We start from the raw sequence: 21,377 nt of genomic DNA, 5'->3' as shown, positions 1-21,377 counted from the left end.
GTCACACGCCATGTGATCTGCGTAACTTAATCTTCGTTACTGAATGCTGCAGAAGGGTCTCCCAGACAGACATACCAGGGACAAAAGATGCATGTCTGTAGAATGTTCCTAGCGGAAGAGCTCACTGTCTGTCTGACAATAAAAAATGACTTCCAGTGATAGCATGTGAGGCATCTGTAAATATTCCCCTCTCCCTCTCCTTGCACTGCCCCTCTTCTTTAATCATTTTAACCTTTTCACACGCATGTCTGTCCCAGTGAAGAGACACTCCATTACAGACTTGGCTGACCATGAAAACCCCTCCAGTTGCTGTGTGTGTGTGTGTGTGTGAGAGAGCAGCGGGAGTCGGTCAGGGAAGAGTTGCTAGAACAACTTCTCGACTGCTAGGAATCTTTTGGCTCCCCTGGATTCTTCCCAATTAGAAATTTTCCCTTTTTAACACCAGCTGGAGATACCACATCTGCAACCAGCCTCTCGCTTTGGAACAATAGACTGAAGGAGACAAATTTGCAAAAACCAAATAGACAACAATGCATTCCTTCCCTATGTGCTATTGTAAGTCAGACCTGCACGCATCGATGAAAGTTCCACTTCCTTCTTCTCAGCAAGTGGAAGGACTGTGTCAGAAAACAATAAGACAAAGCCAGTGACACATTTGCTGCAGCCCACATATTCATAAAAACGGAAGTTTCACCGAAACTCCACTTCAAAGGAATTAATTATTGTCTTTCTAGCACATGGAATGTCAGATAATGATATACTGAATACTAATGGCAAGTGGTGGTGAGGAGAGGAGGACTAGTAAAAACAGAGGTGTTTATGGTTTACCTGCTCATTGACCTCTCTCACCCTTCTCTTTCCTTTCTCCCCCCTCTCCTCTCTCTCCCCATTCTCTCCCCTCTCTCTCCCCCCTCTCCACTCTACTTTCTACCCCTCTTTCCTCCTTCCTTTCTCACCCCTCTTTCCCCTCGACCCTCTTTCCCCTCTCACCCCTCTCTCCTCTCCTTTCTCACCCCTCTCACCCCTCTCACCCCTCTCTCCTGTTTCCCAACACAATGACCAGGGTTGTTTCTCCAAACAGGCAAGCCAGTCAACGTGAAAGAGTGTCAGCAACGAGGAACAGATTACCTGAACACCCACACAGTGTAACCATTAACACAGAGGGACATTACAAACATACCAGAGTAGCTTAGAGTTCTACAGTTACATACCCAAACAGCCTAGCTGTCTATCTGAATTTCCACAGCAACTTTTCATTGTGGTTGAACTAAAATAATTCTGTTGTGTTTCTGTATCGATAGCTACAAAACCTATTAAACTAATGGTGGTATTTGAGAACGTTACACATATTCACCCGCTCTCCTCTCCTCTCCCACTTTGGCTTGCTCTCCTCCCTTTCCTCTCCTTCTCTCCATCCCTCCTTCCGTCATCTCAGGAGGATCCCTGGTCATGTGATCAGGAGAAGAGGCAGAAGAAGCCGACAGTCTGTGTGTCCCTCAGGAGACGTCTTTCAGTGTCTCACACAGATAAGGAACACTGTCATGAAGGCTTACAGGTAACACGTGTTTCAATCTGATAGGGAATGTTGTCATGTAGGCTATAAACTATATGTGTCATCAATTGTATTGTACTTGTCACCGAGATCAGTGGTTAGAGGACTTGACTGCAGATTAAGCGATCGCAGATTGTAATCCCTCCCTGTACTGTATGTACTCAAATAATGACACGAAACAGAAAGAAAGTTATGATAAAAGACTGAAAACGATTACCCAACCAGGCTCTCGACTAACAACAGTTGTCTAATCAATAATTATTAACTCAACCTTGACAAAAGTGTTTAATCTGACATGAATCCATCATACAGAAAGCCACTCTGACCCGGTTGTAAACAATACCCTGTTGTACTCGGGAGTGAGAAGAATGAGGAGAAAGATCTTTTTGAAAGGGGACTTCTTCTCTCTTTGTTTCTATGAAATGTGATCGGGATCTTTAGAAGTCAGTTATGTCACAAACCCCTAATGATAATAGAGGTTTTCTCTGTTTTGTGCCTGAGATCAGAGCACAACAGTGAAGAGTACTGCTGACAATAGTAGAGCAAAATACTAGGCAGGACAGGTGAGGGCAGGGCAGGACAGGGCCAAGGAGGGAAAGGCAGAGCAAAGCAGGGCAAGGCAAGGCCGGGCAAGGCAGAGCAGAGCAGAGCAGGGCAAGGCAGGGCAAGGCAGTAATAACAGAAGTAATAGCATACACAGTATAGCAAAGCAGTGTAGTGCAAAGGAGAAGAGAGCAGAATACTTTGCAAAGTACTGGAAGCTGAACCACTCCTGTCCTGGTCACCGAAGCTTGGTTGCAGCTCTGTAACAAAGACAGAAGACCCAGGCACTGCTGATCCCAGAGGTAACATGAGGCCGCTGAGGCTGGCCAGAGATGGAGCAGACTACAGACTAGCACGGGATGTCCCTGTTTCCAGAGAGGGAAAAGGAAGATGGAGAGAGGGGAAGACAAAGACAAGAGGGAAGAAAGAAGAGAAGAAAGAAGAGAAGAAAGAAGAGAAGAAAGAAAGGAGAGATGAGGGAGGGGAGGAGAGAGAGGAGAGTGAAGACACGATATGGAAAAGATAAGAAAAGTTCTCTTTTCAAAAAACCCTGTTTACCTTTCATTGAAACTGTTTGTCTTGGTAATATAATCCTCCACCGCACCCTTCCCACCCTACAGAATTGGAAGTGCTTTCTCCGAAAGACAAAACATGGCGTTATAACAATCTGTTATACCTGGACTGTGGGCAAATTCAAACACCTGTATTGTCATTCTAAATCATCCCATTCTAACGGAGGTACTTTTAACCAGAAACCTACAATGAGCTCTCTTATTGGACTATTGCAGTTGTGTTGATAAGATAGCATCTTTGAACTATACACTTGCACGCTCACACACAGACACAGATTATTTGCATGCCTATAACGCACCGTAAATGGGCAGTAATGATTTTTTCTTCCTTGCCTAAGCAAATGTATATCCACACACGCATGTATACACCTGACCACACCCTCTGGGATGGGATTTTAGGATGCCTTTGAGAACTCTTGATGAGAACGACTGTACTCAGTTGTGAGACAGACAGACATAATAGAGACCACCACATACAGTACTGATCACAGGGTTGCAGAGGAGCAGAGAAGAGCAGAGAAGGTGAGTAGAGCAGGAGAGTAGAGTAGAGCATATTAGGACAGGACAGTAGAAGAGTAGAGTAGAGAAGAGAAGAGAAGAGAAGAGTAGAGCAGAGCAGAGAAGAGTAGAGTAGAGCAGAGCAGAGTAGAGTAGAGCAGAGTAGAGCAGAGGAGAGTAGAGGAGAGTAGAGTAGAGTAGAGTAGAGTAGAGTAGAGCAGAGCAGAGTAGAGTAGAGCAGAGCAGAGTAGAGTAGAGCAGAGGAGAGTAGAGGAGAGTAGAGCAGAGTAGAGTAGAGCAGAGCAGAGCAGAGTAGAGTAGAGCAGAGGAGAGTAGAGGAGAGTAGAGCAGAGCAGAGCAGAGCAGAGTAGAGCAGCACTAGAGCAGTGTTTCATTGTAATGGGAAAGAACAGAACGCCCAGGAGGCAGGAGGACCTGAAAAACCAGCTGCAGTGAATTACTCTTACCCAGCCACAACAGAGAGAGAGAGAGATAGAGAGAGAGGGGGAGAGAGACAGAGATAGAGAGAGAGGGGGAGAGAGAGAGATAGAGGGAGAGAGAGAGAGAGAGAGAGAGAGAGAGAGGGGGGGGGGAGGGAGAGAGAGAGAGAGAGAGAGAGAGAGAGAGAGAGAGAGAGAGAGAGAGAGAGAGAGAGAGAGAGGGAGAGAGAGAGAGAGGGAGAAAGAGAGACAGACAGTGAGAGGGAAAAGGACTAAGAGAAAGAGAGTGCGAGAGACTGATATCACACGGCCCTCCCTCCTTCACACACGTCACCAGAGAACCAGCAACTCTGCGCTTCGGTTTTCTTGTACCAATCGTTCTCGTCCGTCGGTCTCGCCCCGGCCCTTGGAATACCTGGGAAGAAAACCTGTTCCTCCCCGTTGCCTCCACAGACCCCTCCCCCAGCCCGGTGGACCCTGACAGAGGCAGAGACATGGACTATGCCCCCCTTGGGTGAGGGCGCGGGGGCCAGGTGCTGCTGAGTCCGGGACGGGATCCGAGAGTTGCTCAAGGACAGTTAGGTGAGCCCCTCTGCTGCTCTTTAACGCCTTCTCTTCTTTCTCTCCTTCTCTCTTCTCTAGTCTCCCCTGACCAGAAACTCTTGTTATTGTTGTTGTTGTTGTTGTTGTCGACCCCCTCAGACTAGGTGTTGGTAGAAGGGGGTGGGGGGGGTTGTTGACAGGGGAGACTCAGGTGAAGAGGAATAGCTGACATTCCAGGGAACTCTCCGATATTGTATCCACCACTACTATTGTGCCGCATAAAGGTCATATGGCTGGAATTCATTTTGAATTCCTTCCTTCCTCCCTCTCTCTTTCTCCCTCTCTCTTTCTATCTTCCTTTATCTCTCTCCCTCTCTGTGGCTGTGTTTGTGGAGTGATATTTGGAATTGGAATTGAGATTGGGTTAAATGTTTACGACAGGCTGGACTAGGGTGATGAACCTACTTTTCCTGAACAGCATTGTTAGTCTTAAATCATGTTCATGAATTTCTAAATAGTTTTTATTTTATTTACTATATTTTACTTTTGAATACTAATCATATTTTAATACTTATTCAAATATATAGACATCACTTATGATCATGCCTTCATTGCCATCTTAATTCTGGTTTGTTTAACATATGACATGGCAACACACGTAACTTGGTCTTCCTGTGAAAATAATACGTCTAGACTCCAAAACTCCTGATAAAATTCAGCTTGTGGCAAGTTGATGTGCTCCTCTCAGGAGGTTCCCACAGGGTTCCACTTGCTATAAGGTCAAACAAGGCACTTGAAAAGGTGTAAGGGCTTTGTGAAATGAGTCAGTAGAATAATTATGATGATTAATAACATTCTCTGGTGTGTCTCCCTGCGTTTTGTGTTGCAGTTCTATAAATATCCTTGGTGAAAGACAAGGTGCTTGGAACAAAGTACTATGAGATCAATGTGCCCACTTAGTGCAGAAATTCTGTACATAGTTCATACATGTATTGTCAAACAGGTAAACTGCTTATTTATTTTTTATTAGGAACAGAAATCTGAAAGTTACAAAGTTTGTCAACACTTTTCCTTAAGACCATTCTTTACAAGTCACACATTTTATTACTGTTTAGTTAATAGTTGGTATAGAGTGTTGCCGTTTCACTTACCTGTGTGACAGGCCTGTTTGACAGACAGTCTGCTCATTGACGTAATACCTGCTCACCCCCAGAAGAGAAGTGGAACTAACAGGTGCAGCTGCAGTGTGCAGCTGACCTCTCTTTGATTGACTGCTTCAATATTGACTCATGTCTTCATTTGATTTAGGATGCACATGACTTCAGGACTGTGTGTGTATGTGTGTCTGCATGTCAGTGTGTCTCTGTGTGTGTTTGTGTCTGTACGTTCCTTTGTGTGTGTCTGTGTGTAACCAAAGTTAACAAGCTTGACGTTTTCATGAGAAGAGGAAACTATATTGTTCCTGAGATTGACAGTCCATTCTCAGGAAAGACCAATAAAGCTGTTTCTGTTTGCTGAGGGAAGTGGGGAGGATATTGAAATGGTACCAAAGTCAGATGCTGGTAGATAGAACATCAAACACTGGCTGAAACAGTGAGAGTTGGACAGGTTGCTTAGCGCTCATATTTTATTGTATATTTAATTTAATTCTAATCCCACTTAGTACTGCTAGTTTATGTACCCTTAGTATAGATAGTCCACATATTTAAATTTTAGGTCCCTATATGTTTATTGTATGCACCTTCCTGCCAAAGCAAATTCCTTGTCTGTGCAAACTTTCATGGCAAATAAATCCCATTCTGATTCTGATTCGGGTAATGGCTGGCTAATGGCTCAATGGCTCAAAATTGTCAACTTAAAGCTACATTCTCTTTTTTTTCTCAAACAGTATTGTTGTATCAACATTTATTCTTCAGCTCCAATACCACATCCCTATTGCGTGTGTGACTAACCTGGGAAAATACAAGAAAGTATTTGCTTATCAATACCTGTCACCTCTGCAAATAGCAAACATGATAGATTAGTCATTAGTAATATGAGGCTCTTAATGTTGAGTCAACAGGAGAGATGTGGTTATGTAATATTTGCGATGGTGAAGTAAAACCCGCAGCAAGAGAACTGCATAAAGAGACAGATGTGTCTATTAAGTTTATTATTCACCATCTGTTTCTCAAATAAAAAAAATAGACTAGTTGTGGAGTTTGCTGCTCTAAAGGAGTTCCAAATTAAATATAATCAAATTATTATATTTGTTCCCTTCATCGCCAGAACATTGTGACCTCCATTTTGAGTGAAAGGCATACTGCTATACAAAGGTCCTGATTGACTGAGCTCAGCCTATGAAACACACCTTTGTCCTTCCCTGGCCACCTGAAGTCTTTCTTAGTCATTTTATCTGGTTTGAGCTATTTTCTGTCTATTCGGGGGGAAAGTCTATCTCCAATCTATCTGTTGTCAAATCTCTAACACCCCTCTAATGAATCTTCCTGTCGTCTACGGCAGTTATTCCCAAATTGTGGGCCATGGCCCATTACTGTTCCCTGAGGGTAATGTAGTGGGCCACCGAACCAATGAAAACTAAAATATTAAAAATGAATTAATATCAACATATTTATATATACTGTTGGTAAATTATTATAAAAATTATTTTACATTTCAAAATGACATTTTGAATTCAAAATTCAATCCGAAAAGTTTCTAAAGGTTGAAAAAATATTTTCGAAAAGGTTTCTAAAGGTTAGAAAAAAGGTTTGAAAAAAGGTTTTGAAAATAACGTTTCTAAAGGTTTGAAAAATATTTTCAACAAAAAATTTCGAAAGGTTGAAAATATATTTGCCCTGTTTTTTCAAAAATAGGTTTGCATCATCGAGGAGTACTTGATGAGGACTCTAAACTCTACTGTACTCTATTGTACTCTGCTCTGCTTTACTCTACTCTGTTTTAGGCTTCTCTGTTCTCCTCTCCTCTCTCCTCATCTCTCCTTTCACTTAGTGTGATTTTTTTTTTTTTTTTTTCAAAGGTTGAACAAATATTTTCAAAAGTTTCTTAATATTTAGAAAAACTTATTTAGATAAAATGTTTAAAAAAGTTTTTTTTTTTTTTTGAAAACATTTCTAAAGGTTTGAAAAAAAATTCAACAAGTTCTGAAAGGTAAAACAATTATTTTTGAAAAAAGGTTTTGAAAAGTTGAAAGAATATTAGAGATTTTTCCCCAAAATAGGTTTGCATCATTGATGAGTACTTTATGAGGACTCTACTAAACTCTACTGTACTCTATTTCAGGGCTTGCAACTAACTTTTTTCCAGGACCGTCCCAAAGTGCAAAATGAACAGCCCCAAACTAAACTTGACCTGTTGTCCTGCAGTTGCCCAAAAGGCTGTGTTGAACAGTCCCCTACATCTTTTTCATTGGGACTGTCTGTCTCTATTCATCTAGTCAGGACGGGACGCCGTTCATTTCGAGCCTTGTTTGTAGGAACCCTGGACAAAATAAGATGAACCAGAATCTGCTGTTAATTGGACCATAGAAAATATTGGTGCTTTTTTAAACTACCTGTGAGAAACCAGCCTTTAATTTGTGTGAGATTCTGGGTGTTTGTCTCGTGTATTGAACTGCCTGGACAAGTGATGCAGTCTTTCAATTCCATGACATCAGCAGAAACAGGTTTGTTTGACTTGTTGGTTTGCGACTATTTGGAATTGGATTAGATTAGTCAGAAGTATTGTCCTGTCATGAACTGATGACCTACTTAGTTCTATCAGCATTGACATAACACTTATTTAGGGGATTGTATTCACAGGGGCTGTAATAATGCAAACAATATTGCTTGGCTTTTGATCTTGTTTAAGTCTCTCTGTGTATAGCTGAGACCTATTTTTCTTCCCCCTCTGTCTCTCTTCATCTCTCTCTTTCTCCTTGTCTCCCTTCAATACATATATACAGTACATTCATACATACATACATTAATACGTGTCAGATTATTTAACCCTTGTGCTGCCTTCGGGTCACATGACACAAAGGTTCACATTGTTGTGTTTACCCAATTTTACCCAATACAAATAAAAAGCATTTTCTTTTAACCTTCGCGATGTGAGGGGTCTGAGACAGCCCGACGGTTAAAAGAAAATGCTTCACTTTGTTTTTGACCTGAAGATAACACAAGGGTTAAAGTAATCTGTTTACTTGTAATGTTGCTGACTTTCACTCTTAATCTGTGTGCGCTTGATTCAGTTATCTGCCTCCTCTGTGTGTGTGTGCGCGTGTGTGTGTGTGTGTTGACTGCCCGGGCAGCAGCTACACGTAACTGTACAGAGAATGATCTTCCGTGTTCCAAGGTTTTCAGCTTTTTATAGCTGATGCAAATGTTCCTTTTTGAAACCCCTGCTCTGATTGTATTGAGCTCCCAGTTGGTTAAGAGACACTACTGTGACACAGTATGTGTGTGTGTGCTTGTGAGTGTGTATTAATTTGTGTGTGTATGTGTCTTCCAGTCTACGCTGCATTCAGGAGCCTGTGTCCTCCTGAGGCTACTGTCCTGGGTGTGGCATATACAGCGTCTGCATCTGTGTAGATTTATGATCCATCTCTGACTCATACCCCAGGAGAGATGGGATCAATGAAAAGATTCCCTCCAGAGCAGACGAGAGAATGAGTCAAGCCCACACATGCTCCGAATGTCGCTGCCGTGCATTGCATGTAAATCCATGTAATCACATCTTCGATGTCTACATGTAAGTCCCCAGCTAGACAGGAAGCTCATCGGCCTTAACTGACATCCCACGAGCCTTGGTTCTTCCCTCAGACTGATCTCCCTCCCTCCTCAGCGCTGTTCCTACTTGGTAGTATTCTCATCATTTGTTCCATACTTGAGACACACAGGCTGTGTTTTCCCTGACTACATTACATTTTACATTTAGTCATTTAGCAGATGCTCTTATCCAGAGTGACTTACAAGTACAGGGCACATTCCCCCCGAGGCAAGTAGGGTGAAGTGCCTTGACCAAGGACACAACCTCATTTGGCACGGCCGGGAATCAAACCAGAAACCTTCTGATTACTAGCCCAATTCCCTAACCACTCAGCCACCTGACTCCCTACAGACTAGACCAACACCGGCCCTGAGAAGACATAGATTTTCCAGAGCCTCAGCAACACTTGTGTTTACTGAGTGATCAAAACCGACAATGGCTGATAAGAAACAAACAGGAGACCATTTCATCGAGTAGTAAACTGCAGGTGCACAGCTGCCCCTTCAGAAGACTGGGAGGTAGGCTTCTAAGGAACACACTGTACCAGATCATCTGATCCACTGGGTTGGCCTAAACTCAGACAGCAGGGGTGGTTTGGACACTGTTTCCAGTGCCTGGGGCAGTGTGCCAGACCAAATGCTGACATCAGATGTCTTCTTGGTCTAATGTTAAAGCCTGTAGTTTGGCGACCAGGAAACCAGGGCTCCAAGCAGAACATCTAGGTTTGGTTTCTGTGAATCCATCTGGCTTTTCAACTGTGTTAAGTCATCCCATTCGCTTGCATTGTATTGCTCTACGTACACTGTATAGTTCTCTTTTCTCTCTATAGTTCGATAGTATAGTTCTCTTTTCTCTTTGCCTATGTGTCACTTTATCTGTTTTCCCTTTGATCTCTCTTATTTTAATCTAACTTCCTTTCGTCTCTCTTCCTCCGACAGAGTAGAAGAGAGAGGGAAGCAGGGGTAGAGGATGGGTGCTCAAGAGAATGAATCGAATTCTCTTACTTTTCCCCCAGTTGTACCTGTCAGACGACACCTTGGCAGAAGCACAGCTGGTCAGGAGTCAGAGCTGAAGGAATGTGTGAATACAACTGACCAAGGATCTTTGTCGTATTACTTGTAGGGTACTGCTGAAGATGCAAACTTCAACTGTCCTACCTACTGTGACCAACCACACGACAGTGTTCTCCAACGTCACCTTCACCACCAAGTCCCAAGAACAAATCCTCACCCAGAGTAAGTCATTGGTGTGTGAGCGTGAGTCTGACTGCACACCTGAATACCTGTAGGTGTGTTTGTTGTTGTCTTGACCTATATCTCCAAAACCTGAAAAACAAACTTAGATCTTCCACCAAGTGGTTAAACAACCCCGCCCCCTCCCCCCCCCCCCGCCCCCTAAAAGAAAACATCCCCTCACGTCACCCTGACCCATGGATGTTGAAATCAATATGCTATTATGACTGTAGTTAAGATAAGCAGGACTTGTATAATATAACGCCCCTGTGCGTCACAGCCTCTAATCAAGATGTACTGCGAGGGAGTGCCATCTGTTAACCCTTTCACTGACACAGGAACTGAGAGACCCCTGTTCATATTTAGTCATTTAGCAGACGCTTTTATCCAGAACGACTTACAGTAAGTACAGGGACATTAGTAGGGTGAAGTGCCTTGCCCAAGGACACAACGTCATTTTGCACAGCCGGGAATTGAACCAGCAACCTTCGGATTACTAGCCCAATTCCATAACTGCTCAGCCACCTGACTCCCTCATATGAACAAAGTTTGTCAGCTGCAATTAGATTCTGTGTGGGATTATTTCTGATTGTTTCCCCCTGGTTCTTTCTTTCTCTCTCTCTCTCTCTTTCTCTCTCTTTCTCTCTCTTTCTCTCTCTCTCTCTCTCTCTCTCTCTCTCTCTCTACCATGTTCTCAGGCTCTGGGGCCATGATTGCTGTCATCGTCATAGGAATCATCATAATTCTCGCCATTCTACTTTTCATCCTGAAGACCTACAACAGGTCAGGCAGCATTCTTTATAGACAAGCCTCTCTGAGCAGGTGCTGGAGGTCAGGGTTAGGGATGATCAGGCACCCTTTCCTGCAGACAAGTTTCTCAAAGGACGAGGTGTAGTAGCCTATAGACTGCTTTATATAGGAGGTGTGTTGGGTCAGTCCATTCACTTACACATAGTTGGCTGGTATCTAATGTCACTTGTTTATGACACTTGTGACGGGGTTTGTAACACTTCTGGCAGTATCTCCTGTCCTGACCTGAGAAGCTGTATCATGAAAAATATATCCATTGTCCCTATCCTGTACAGTTCATCAATCAACACAAAAGTTATTCATGATATCATGCAGAGTATACACAGTCCAAATCAAGGTGCGTGTATTCTCTGCACCCCTAGGCGGACTCATGCTGCCAGAGTAATGGGTGGAAGCTCCAAGCCCCGGCAGAAAAAGATGTCCTCTTCCACTGTCCAGACCAGCATGGCCAACGGCAACCTGAGAGTTGGTTCCGCCATGCGCGACATCGCTCTCGCTAACCGCGCCACAGAAAATGCTTTCCGTATTCCTCGGGTCGACCTTTACAGCATGGACACCCACAACATGGAAAACCAAGGCAGCACAGACAGTGTCAACAATTCAGAGCAGGTCAGCACGATCAGCAGCTCCACTGTGATCACCATACACGACATCCCTTCGCTGGGAAACACATAGCGGCCCGGCCGAGGACTAGCCAGGGAACAGGATATCTACGACGGCAACTTCACGCTGGGAAACAAAAGACAACATGAACAAAACAGTGTCGTCAGAAGACAAGGAGGCAATGAGAGACGTTATATCCAAGCAGAGATGGATGGATTCTCTCTGTAAACGTACACTATTGTTCTGTTGATCATAGTGTTGGGATCATGAAAGCCTGTGTATGCGTGTCAACTGTGCCAACTACCAGCAGCTCTGCAAATTTGCCAGTGATGGGGAAGTGTGTGTGTCGTTGCGTGTGAGTGTGTGTCTGTGTGTGTGGTTGTGTGTGGTTGAGAATGGCCCAAGGGCCCCAAGACCAACGTTTAATAAAAATGTATATTTTTTAAATGTTAAACATCAGTGTTTAAGACCATGATATACTCTGTAAATGTGTGTTCTTAACCCTGTGGATCTTATCTGCAGATACTGTAATTATGATTAAATTAAACCTGTTGAATTTGATATCAAAGGATTTTGCACTTTGCACACACCTTGTTCTGTATTTGTTATGTTTTGTGGTTCTTTCATTGCAACTAATATTGACAAATAAACGTTATAATTTGTAGCTATGCATGTGTGGTACATTGTGTGTAGATTTCCAATTGTAGTGACCGTAGAGAGGAGTGAAACGTTAATTCCGAGGATATGGCGCCCTCCGCTGGTAGAATTGTGAACTGGAAAAGTAAGGCTGCATTCAAGATCATGGTTTTCAGCAATAGCTTAAGGACGACATTTTATACAAATAGAAAACTAACTTGATTGTGAATTTGAATCAAAGCCTGATTACACGTTTACTTTATTTGCATACACACATATAATCTTGCAAATATTTGATATTCGGTACAACTCTGTGGCCGACATCAGCGAACTATTTACGTGACTAATACGTAATGCAGCTCAGTATCGGTGTTTACAATGGTGTCGTTGGGTAAGTAGCACAAGTGCGAAGACAACCTAGTTGACTAGCAAACTGTTTTTTCAAATTTAGCCGTATCTTAATTTTGTACCAGTGCTGCAAGTTATCCGTATACAGTATAAAACGTAAGGAAGGAATTTTATAATCTGTATCGAGATGTAAACGACGATGAATGAACACGAAGTTGTTCTTCAAAACACTTCCGGGAACTTCAACTAAAATCATTGCTATATTCAACGTCAATTTAGCTAGCTAAACGATCGTATAGGCTATCACACACAGTGCTGTGTAGAATTGACAGAAACTATCGGGAAACGCTCCAATAGTGAATGAAAGCAGGGATTTCTAGCAGGCTAGTTTAATGTTCCTCTCTTGCAGTGGAGGTAATGTGTCTGGTGCTGGTCGCAGTGTTGTGGGGTTGCACCAACCCGTTCCTGAAGAGAGGCACCGAAGGAATAGAACATGTCAAAGAGAGCAGTAAACTTCTTCAGTTCATGGCAGAAATCAAGTTCTTGTTTCTAAATGTCAAGGTAAACTCACACCTGTACACGCTTAAGCACACGTACACGCACTCACAGCAACTTGTCTGTAACATGTTATACTCTGTCCCCAGTACCTTATCCCGTTCCTGCTGAATCAGATGGGCTCGGTGGTCTATTACTTCACTCTGGCTACAACAGGTGAGCACAGAGAACTCAAGAGTTGTCAAATGGAACGTCGGCCTTACGTTACTTAACCATGAACGGAGTTCAGGCTTCAGTTTGCAGACACAAACCGACTACATCTTCCTCCCTCTCCTCTTCCTCTCCTCCAGACATGTCCCTGGCGGTACCAGTGGCCAACTCCCTTACCTTCGTCTTCACCCTCCTCACAGGAAAACTGCTGGGCGAGGAGTTTGGTGGCAAAAGTAAGTATGTGGTCTTCACAATGCCACTAAAGTCCCTGAATTGATCACTAAATAGTTTGAATGTTGTCTTTGAGGTTCTTCACACATTTTACATGCCCTCTCTCTTTCTCTCCCCCTCCATCTCTCTCTAACACCCCTCCCTCTGACTCTGTTCCCAGGGGAGGTAGCTGGGATGATTCTCACCATGACTGGCATCACTGTGTGTGTGTTCAGCTCTATTACTGAGGCCAAGATGACACAACAGAACATCACAGACACCTCACCCTAATGTACACGCACACACACACAAAAATGTTCAAACACACACGACTCCACACCCTAAAACCGTCCATCCGGACCTTTCTATTTCTCTCTACTATAGGCGGTGTTAATACAGTTGACTGTGTTTTTCCAAGGACCAAATTATGACACTGTTAAGACATGCTTGTTTAGAAGCTCTACACATGGGTTTGTTTCTTAACGAGGCGTCCATATTGTAGATAAGTATGTAAGGCTAGGCTTCATCTCCTCCTAGTTTGTGTGTGTGTGCGTGCGTGCGCGCGCGCGCACGTGCGTGTGCGCACGTGCGTGTATCAGCAGAAGCCAACAGAGCTGGCTAGTCCAGTGTCGAAGAGGAGAGACTGAGTGAATGTGGTTGGACCCAGGCTGACATGTGCATGCACAGCACAGTGCTCAGCTCCCACGGAGGAGGAAGCAGCGAGGGGCCTGCCGGGGTTCAGACAGGGTTCAGCCCTACATACAGATTTATGACTCATCCATAGAATGGACCAATGACCTCCCAAAACCTCTCTGGCCTTTCTGAGCAGAGCCTATACAAGCACTGTGTAGAGGACAGCGTGCGGGCAGGGAACAGACCGGGCACTGTAGAATTGCTTCTCAGACGGTTACCTGGTGAATGTTGTGTGTATTTGTTGCACTGGGGACCAACAACGATAACATCTAGAAATACTTTTATTTTCAGACCAAATACTTTGTCAGTCGGATAGATAACGTTTCTGCTATTGTATATTGTAAGAACTATTGCAGATACTGTGTTTGAATGAATAAAGTATATTTTGACTAAACATAATTCTTAATATTGTATTTTTTTAGATAGATTATGTTGAAATAAACAACATACTCATGGGATTATTTTTGTATTTATGTCTGAAAAGACTATTTTATATTTACATAGTGCCTTGCATTGTAATAAATACAAGGATGCCATTCAATTAGATGTACATTTCATAGTGTCAAAAGTCACAGTTTCTCCTGCAAAATACACAGCAGGTCGTTTTTATCTTGAATATATTCACATTATGGATTATATTTGTTTAAAGTAGCAAAACAATGAATAAACCATGATGCTTATACAGTCCTCATTAGTACACAACCTGCGATGTGAATCCTCCCCACCACAACAGGATTGGTCCATTATGGTGTTAGATGGGGGTCACGGAGATTCTCCTGCTGAATTAAACCCCCAAAAATAGAAAACAGCTATGCGGTTTTTCACTGAGTACAAACAGGCTGGAGACATGATCCCTGCTGAGTGGGGTAGATACTATGTTCTCTCCAGCCCCCCCCCATGGTCTCCACGGACCGTCGTGTCAGCTCCAGAAGCCTGCGATGAAGCTCTTGAGTTTGAAGTGGCCATCTCTCCATGCTCCTGTTCTGCCTGCAGCACCAAGGATGAAAATAACAAGAGAATTCATTACCTCTGATTGAATGTGTATTGTCTCACATGTGCTGAATAACAAGTGTGTTTGTGTGTACCTCTGGAGCTTTGGTGAAAGTCTCTGTGGAAGCCTCTTCTTGAAACGTGATTGCAGATGACTGCTTACGGTTATTGTCTCGTTTCGAAGGTTTTGCCTATTAAAAACAAATATTTTTATTTTCTGCGCTATCTTCAGTGTTACTGACACTGTGCGACATACCGTGAGACACACAGTTGTTCAGTACCGGATCATCTTTGTCCTCTGTGTGCTGGAGATTTTTGTCACTGAGCCTCTCATTTTTTACTGCGTCTGCTTTTCTCTGTTACAGACAGGAATTCAAATTAAAGGTCACACCAAGGTGCAACATTCAATGTGCATCCTGTGCTTGGAACAGATAAATGTTCTTTGTGTACCTGCGAAGCATCAGTCCTGTCTACGACAGCATGCTCTCTGTGGACTGGCGGAGGGCTGGGTCTGTCAGGGATGGGGGTATCTCTGTCAAGTGTGGGGCTCTTTCTCTCAGATGTGCGGCTAGCTTTTCCAGATGTGGGGCTATTTCTCTCAGATGTGGGGCTAGCTTGGTCAGATGTGGAACTATTTCTCTCAGGTGGGGGGCTATTTCTCCTAGGTGTGGGGCTAGCTTTTCCAGATGTGGGGCTCTTTCTCTCAGATGTGCGGCTAGCTTTTCCAGGTGTGGGGCTATTTCTCTCAGATGTGCGGCTAGCTTTTCCAGGTGTGGGACTCTTTCTCTCAGATGTGCGGCTAGCTTGGTCAGATGTGGAACTATTTCTCTCAGGTGGGGGGATATTTCTCCTAGGTGTGGGGCTAGCTTTTCCAGATATGGGGCTAGCTTTGTCAGGTGTGGGGCTGTCTGTCTGAGGCGAGTGGTGGACTTTGTCAGATGAGGAACTGGCTCTGTCGAGTTGGGGGCTTGGTCTGTCAGATGAGTTCACCTGAGGCTCAAGCTGCCTTCTCGTCTTCTCATCGCTTGGCTGGCACAGAAATACAACACGACTGATGATTATGTGGATCGACCATGTACATATCTAGACCTTTAAACACTCCATCAAAAGCAAGTTAGCAGAGATGACACACACCTCCTCTCCGTCCATTGCTTGGTGCTCAGCTCGTCCGTTCATGGCCTCTATTAGTGCCATTTCCTTGGGAGACTGCAGATAAGGAACTACAGGTTATTGACCACAATCAAAGTCCCTTTGAAATCCTGGTCAGGAAGTTGATGGTGAGTGGATAATGCTGGATCACAGCCCTCCTGGACCACCACCCTTCCACCCCACTTGTCTGGGGGCGTGGAGGCATATTCATCACACTGACCTGTTGTTTTCTGCCTTTACGAGGTGAGTCTCTCTCTCTGTGTTCCTCTTCCTCAACTGTCTCTGCTACTTGCTAATGGAGAAAGAGACAAGTGGGTGACAGCTCAAGACAAGCACAGCGTGTCCTGCCTGAGGACCAGGAGGATCACTGTACCTGGTCCACAGGGATCTCCACAGTTGTGTTCTCATCCTCCTGCACCTCTTCAGCTCCTTGTAGCTCCTCCCTCCTCCTCACGCCTCCTTTAAACACGCTGGTCTGGACTGCAAACACACACCACATGCATCAAACTACGTGCCGTTCAACCAGTTCAACCAGATCCTACTTTTTATTAAGAAAATTGTATTTACGAGGCAGCATCCTCAGTAATAAAAAAAAAGCTATGCCCCTGGTAAGATTGTAACTGTTGTGTGTGTGTGTGCATGTGTGTGTGTGTGTGTGTGTGTGTGTGTGTGTGTGTGGGATGGACAGGACGCAGAGTGTGTTTACCTGCTCCGTCCCTGGGTGGTGGTCTGGGCTGGCCCCTGTTCTTGCGGACCTTGGCTGGTCTGGCGAAGAAGATGGAGGACTCCTCCTTCCCTGACCCCCTGGGGACGGCCTGCTGGGCTGACCTGTCTCCCATCTCATCCCCCGTGGACTTCACTCTCCGCCCGTCCGACTGGAAACAACGACACAGTGTGAAGGGGCCACATTCCTGCCAGGTGGGCTAAATCAAGCGCATAAAACTGTCTGGGAGTTTAAATCAATGAAATGACTAAATTAAGTAACGTATTATAATGCTAATTCCATTGTTAAGCCCATGGGTGGTTTAGGGACTTCAGATCTGTTGGTTTTGTACCTCGGGGGAGTCCAGCAGGGCGGAGTCACTGTATCTGTCCTCAGGCCCGCTGACCACCTTCCTGTTCTGTGTGAAGGATAAAGAGACAGTGTACCACGAAGACCTGTTGCTGTATTCGTAGCAGCCTGTCTGTATGGTGCTGGATCAGACAGAGTGTGGTGAACCAAGCTTACCTCAAGCTTTCTCCGCTGTCTTCTGTGTCCCGGGAAATGTCTGTAAAACAACGGTGAAAAAAGATAAACAGGAAAACAAAAAAATTCTGATTTGAAAGTCACAGCTTTGCCTGGCTATGCTTCATTTGATGGATTTCTCTGAGGAACAGAGCAGTACATAGTCACTACCTCTCTGAAGCTTTAGGAACCTGCAGCTCCACATATGGAAGTTTCTTGAACCTCTCGGTTCCCACGGCAACATAGTAGTGTCCAGTCTCCAGCTGGTCAGCGGAGGTCAAGGTCTTGCCTTCCAGGGTGCACAACCTAAGGGGTCACAGGTAAGAGATCACTGAACCATAAACTGTACATCTAATCACATGTCAGTTCAGGGGTAGTTTGATGATTGGGGGGTCATCAACGCTGATGTTCGCTGGGTTGGTCAGTGTGTGTGTGTGCGTCTAGGGAGTCAGGTGGCTGAGCAGTTAGGGAATCGGGCTAGTAATCTGAAGGTTGCCAGTTCGATTCCTGGCCGTGCCAAATTATGTTGTGTCCTTGGGCAAGGCACTTCACCCTACTTGCCTCGGGGGAGAATGTCGCTGTACTTACTGTAAGTCGCTCTGGATAAGAGCGTCTGCTAAATGACTAAATGTAATGTAAATGTCTAACCTGCGCACAGCGCCGGTCCGCAGACTGGCTCTCTCTGTCACCAGGCTGAGGATCTGCTCCAGCTCACGCTGCATGCCCCGTGGGATGATGAAGCGTGAGGGAGGACTCAGCAGATCTCCGTTACGGAAAACACTGGACAAGCACAGAGAAGAGACTTGAATTCGAACCTGCTCATGGACAGCTTCTGTATGTACGATACGTGTCATTTTCTTTTTTGCTGTTACTCACTCTGTTAGTGTGTGTGTGTGTGTGTGTGTACCTGCATGGGGATGTGTGTGTGTGCTTTCAAGTGGACTCACTATATGATGCACGGTACAGGTATGTACTTCCTCCACTTGGCTGAGACGTTGGGTCTCTGGGTGACTTTAACCTGGCAGGTACACACAAAGAATTGCCAGTCATGAAACTGTGGATTCAGCTCAACAGGAATGATACAAAAGCTAATTTGATCATTTTAAAAAAACAAACCAAACTTCTGTTTCACAGTGATCAAACTTGATGCGAAACATCAATGGAATCTTACAACAATGACCCAACCCCCCATTCCTAGCGGTACCCATTATCCCTTGTGTATAATCTTAGCGTTGTGACAGCTACACTTGTGTCAGTGAGAAGGCTGTGACCATGGCAACTCGGAGCACTTCAAGTCCTCTCCAGTGATTTGAATGGACAGCTGTCTCTCGCCTCGACCTAAGTGTCCTTCTTGCAGTTACACAACCACAAACTCTCCTGTTCAGCTCTAGTCTGCACAGAACCCCACTCTCATCATGTCATAAATTCACACAGGCTTTGGCCACAATGATACCACACTCTTTGACCACAGGAACAGCAACAAATCAATCAACAACAAAGCTGGACGATAACATCCTGCGGCTTCTTCTGTGAAGTAGTGTGGTGTTTGAAGAGGGAGGCAGGCAGGCCTGGGGTAGCTAGTGTAGGGCCGGTATGGGACCTGCCCAGACATGCTTGGGCCCTGATAACACAGTTTCACCACCGCATGGAGATATTGTTCTGTACACAGAGTGGGACCTGAAATCCTTGCCCCCTGGAGTACAAAACAATGTTAAAACCCCCCCACACACCTCTCACGTGTTAAAGCCACAGCAACCAACAACATAGACCCTACACTCAGCTTAGCCTGTTGGTGGAGAGACTCCTAGGAGACACAATGAAAGTCTACTGTTTCACCTCAGTATTGCTACGTAGCTCAGTGATGGGAGGGTTGAACAGTGTCTCTTCCAGTGTCTGCTAATGTTGTGAGAGTGCTATGGCAGCACCAACAAATACTAACGTCCAGCAGTCCAACGCAAACTCTTGCGGAGCCTTTATCTGTGTCCAGTCAGCCACAAGGCCGTACAGAAAAACATATCTCCTCGCCAAAGTTCTGAAAAAGCCTTGTGGAATATAATAATTCATACAAAACTATTCTTCCTCAGATTCAAGGGCAATGCTAAACCAAAAATAGCAGTAAGATAAAAGTATAAAGAGGCAAAAAGGCTAATGGAAAAATAGATACATCCAAAATCAATTTCTGAAATCTTTTACCAAATTTTCTAAGGAAGTACTTAAATGGGTGGATATTTATAATACAGGTGACAAATGTGTACACAAACCCAAACTGTGACACAAAATACCCATCTCACACGTTTGTTCAGCACAGCCACCCTTCATACCATGGTTTCCCAGTTCAAACTGTCAGTTGAAATCAGTCCATGTGTAGGTAAGTGTTGTCAAATGAGTAAGCAAATATTGGGTTTATCTGCAATGGAAAATCTAAGAGCTTATTTTCATATTTGGTTTGGCAGCCGTCCAGGTCCAAGAACATTAAGACCTAATCACCAGTATAGCATTCCAGTGGCGCGTACCTTCAGGGCTGGGCAGGGTTTAATGAGTAATGGACTGAACCATCGACCCCAAAAGAGAGATGTTCAAATGAAACCTACCTGAGTACCCTCTCCTCGTGCTGCAGGCAGCTTCTTTTGTCCTGAGTTTAAATAACTGCACATAGGAAACAGTCAGTATTACAGGAAGCACACAGGCACCTTGGTTCATGACTATCATCAACTTTGTCCTAAACTGGACATACCACAAATGTAAGACTGACACAATACTTTTGTTCCATTGATAGGTCAGTTGTACAAAAAAAATAAAAAATAGGTTCAGTTTGAACTTTTAACAATACAACTGACCGGGGTTGGTGAAGCAAAGACTCCTAAAAATGCCAGAAAGCATAAATACTGAAGACAGACTCACTTCAGTTTCTTAAAGCGCTCGAAGCCGGCAGCCACATACTGCGCTCCGCTCTGCAGGTCGGTCAGGTCCCGGACCCTGGTTCCCTGCCGGGGGGTGTACAGCGTCCTCACGGCCAGCGGCGCCTGGATGTTCTGGGTCACGTCGTTCAGGAAGGCCTCCATTGTGGCTACCTGTCGCTGGTTCACCACGAACCTCCTGCCGCTGTGGAAGGGATCTCCATTCCTGTAGACCACCACGCTCTTGACTGGGGGCAGCAGGGCTGTGGAGGTCCCCACACCGGAGGACATCTTCCTGGCTTACTGTTGCTACTGAGCCTGGATGGTTCTGGGTCAGCTGGTACCACCTGCCCGAAGCCAGTCTTCAGACCTTGGGCTTGAGCACCCTAGCTGAGATTTTTAGAAGTAGATATAAAGATTCTGAATGCATGGAAAATGTGGCTCAGGTGAAATAGTAAGCTTTGTGCCTGTCTTCGTTGTTGTGGTGGTCTCCCTATCTCGCTCTCTGTTCTGGACTGCTACTCACGCATTTCACTCTCTCTCCCTCTGAGACACACACTCACTACGGCTGTGAGTATTTCCTGGTTGCTATGGCAGCAGGGCCAGCAATGACTGGCTTTGTGGGCCAAAGCATCAGCAGCCACGCAACCAAAACAAAGGAGGGAGAGGGGGGCGAGAGAGGATAGACTTATAGAGGAAAAAAAAGAGAGAGAATGGGGTGAGAGATGTGGCAGGCAGAACAGCAGAGAGAGGGATTGAAAAATGGGGTCTGTAAGCTGAATAAATAAGATAACCTGTCAAGTGTTTGTCGTCTTGGAGTAAACTGTAAAAAAAAAACAGACCCTCAGAATTCACTAAGGACACTGATTAACTTGTACAACTTTTCTTCTGACCAAACCCTTTAATCCAACTTGATTGAAGCTCAGGGAGAAAGGAAGACACTGGGAAATACCATTCAATCAGACTGTAATTGTAATTTGTT

At 44.6% G+C, this 21,377-nt stretch overlaps 3 protein-coding genes across 6 annotated transcripts; 2 read left to right on the top strand and 1 right to left on the bottom strand.

Moving 5' to 3' along the window:
• Nucleotides 1-3,795: 3,795 nt before the first annotated feature.
• On the top strand, nucleotides 3,796-12,210 carry ncmap (non-compact myelin associated protein). Of its 2 annotated transcripts, none has more exons than XM_062469269.1 (4): nucleotides 3,796-4,187; nucleotides 10,020-10,132; nucleotides 10,828-10,912; nucleotides 11,302-12,210. In XM_062469269.1, exons 2-4 carry the CDS (start codon nucleotides 10,033-10,035, stop codon nucleotides 11,612-11,614), a joined length of 498 nt encoding a protein of 165 aa, XP_062325253.1. In that variant the 5' UTR covers nucleotides 3,796-4,187; nucleotides 10,020-10,032; the 3' UTR covers nucleotides 11,615-12,210. The 2 variants fall into 2 exon arrangements, with proteins under 2 accessions (XP_062325253.1, XP_062325252.1); XM_062469268.1 differs by lacking the exon at nucleotides 3,796-4,187 and adding an exon at nucleotides 7,460-8,879.
• A 184-nt stretch (nucleotides 12,211-12,394) lies between these two features.
• Nucleotides 12,395-14,162, top strand: tmem234 (transmembrane protein 234). Of its 2 annotated transcripts, none has more exons than XM_062469270.1 (5): nucleotides 12,395-12,569; nucleotides 12,936-13,087; nucleotides 13,171-13,237; nucleotides 13,372-13,464; nucleotides 13,623-14,162. In XM_062469270.1, the coding sequence occupies exons 1-5, from the start codon at nucleotides 12,557-12,559 to the stop codon at nucleotides 13,730-13,732; spliced, it is 435 nt and encodes a 144-aa protein (XP_062325254.1). In that variant the 5' UTR covers nucleotides 12,395-12,556; the 3' UTR covers nucleotides 13,733-14,162. The 2 variants fall into 2 exon arrangements, with proteins under 2 accessions (XP_062325254.1, XP_062325255.1); XM_062469271.1 differs by having other exon boundaries at nucleotides 12,468-12,682.
• Nucleotides 14,163-14,442: 280 nt separating this feature from the next.
• dcdc2b (doublecortin domain containing 2B) lies at nucleotides 14,443-20,882 on the bottom strand. 2 transcript variants are annotated; one of them, XM_062469266.1, is made up of 15 exons: nucleotides 20,400-20,882; nucleotides 20,090-20,144; nucleotides 18,446-18,516; nucleotides 18,147-18,278; nucleotides 17,670-17,804; nucleotides 17,502-17,541; nucleotides 17,329-17,394; nucleotides 16,980-17,148; nucleotides 16,647-16,753; nucleotides 16,494-16,565; nucleotides 16,259-16,330; nucleotides 15,575-16,153; nucleotides 15,406-15,480; nucleotides 15,220-15,315; nucleotides 14,443-15,121 (listed from the first exon to the last, which is right to left on the bottom strand). In XM_062469266.1, exons 1-15 carry the CDS (start codon nucleotides 20,684-20,686, stop codon nucleotides 15,008-15,010), a joined length of 2,070 nt encoding a protein of 689 aa, XP_062325250.1. In that variant the 5' UTR covers nucleotides 20,687-20,882; the 3' UTR covers nucleotides 14,443-15,007. The 2 variants fall into 2 exon arrangements, with proteins under 2 accessions (XP_062325250.1, XP_062325251.1); XM_062469267.1 differs by lacking the exons at nucleotides 15,406-15,480; nucleotides 15,575-16,153.
• Between the last annotated feature and the right edge of the window lie 495 nt (nucleotides 20,883-21,377).

This window comes from Osmerus eperlanus, chromosome 9 (genome assembly GCF_963692335.1).
Source record: "Osmerus eperlanus chromosome 9, fOsmEpe2.1, whole genome shotgun sequence".
NCBI classification, from domain to species: domain Eukaryota; kingdom Metazoa; phylum Chordata; class Actinopteri; order Osmeriformes; family Osmeridae; genus Osmerus; species Osmerus eperlanus.
Note: the sequence above shows the minus strand (reverse complement) of the source record. Positions and strands in the feature narration are given on the sequence as shown.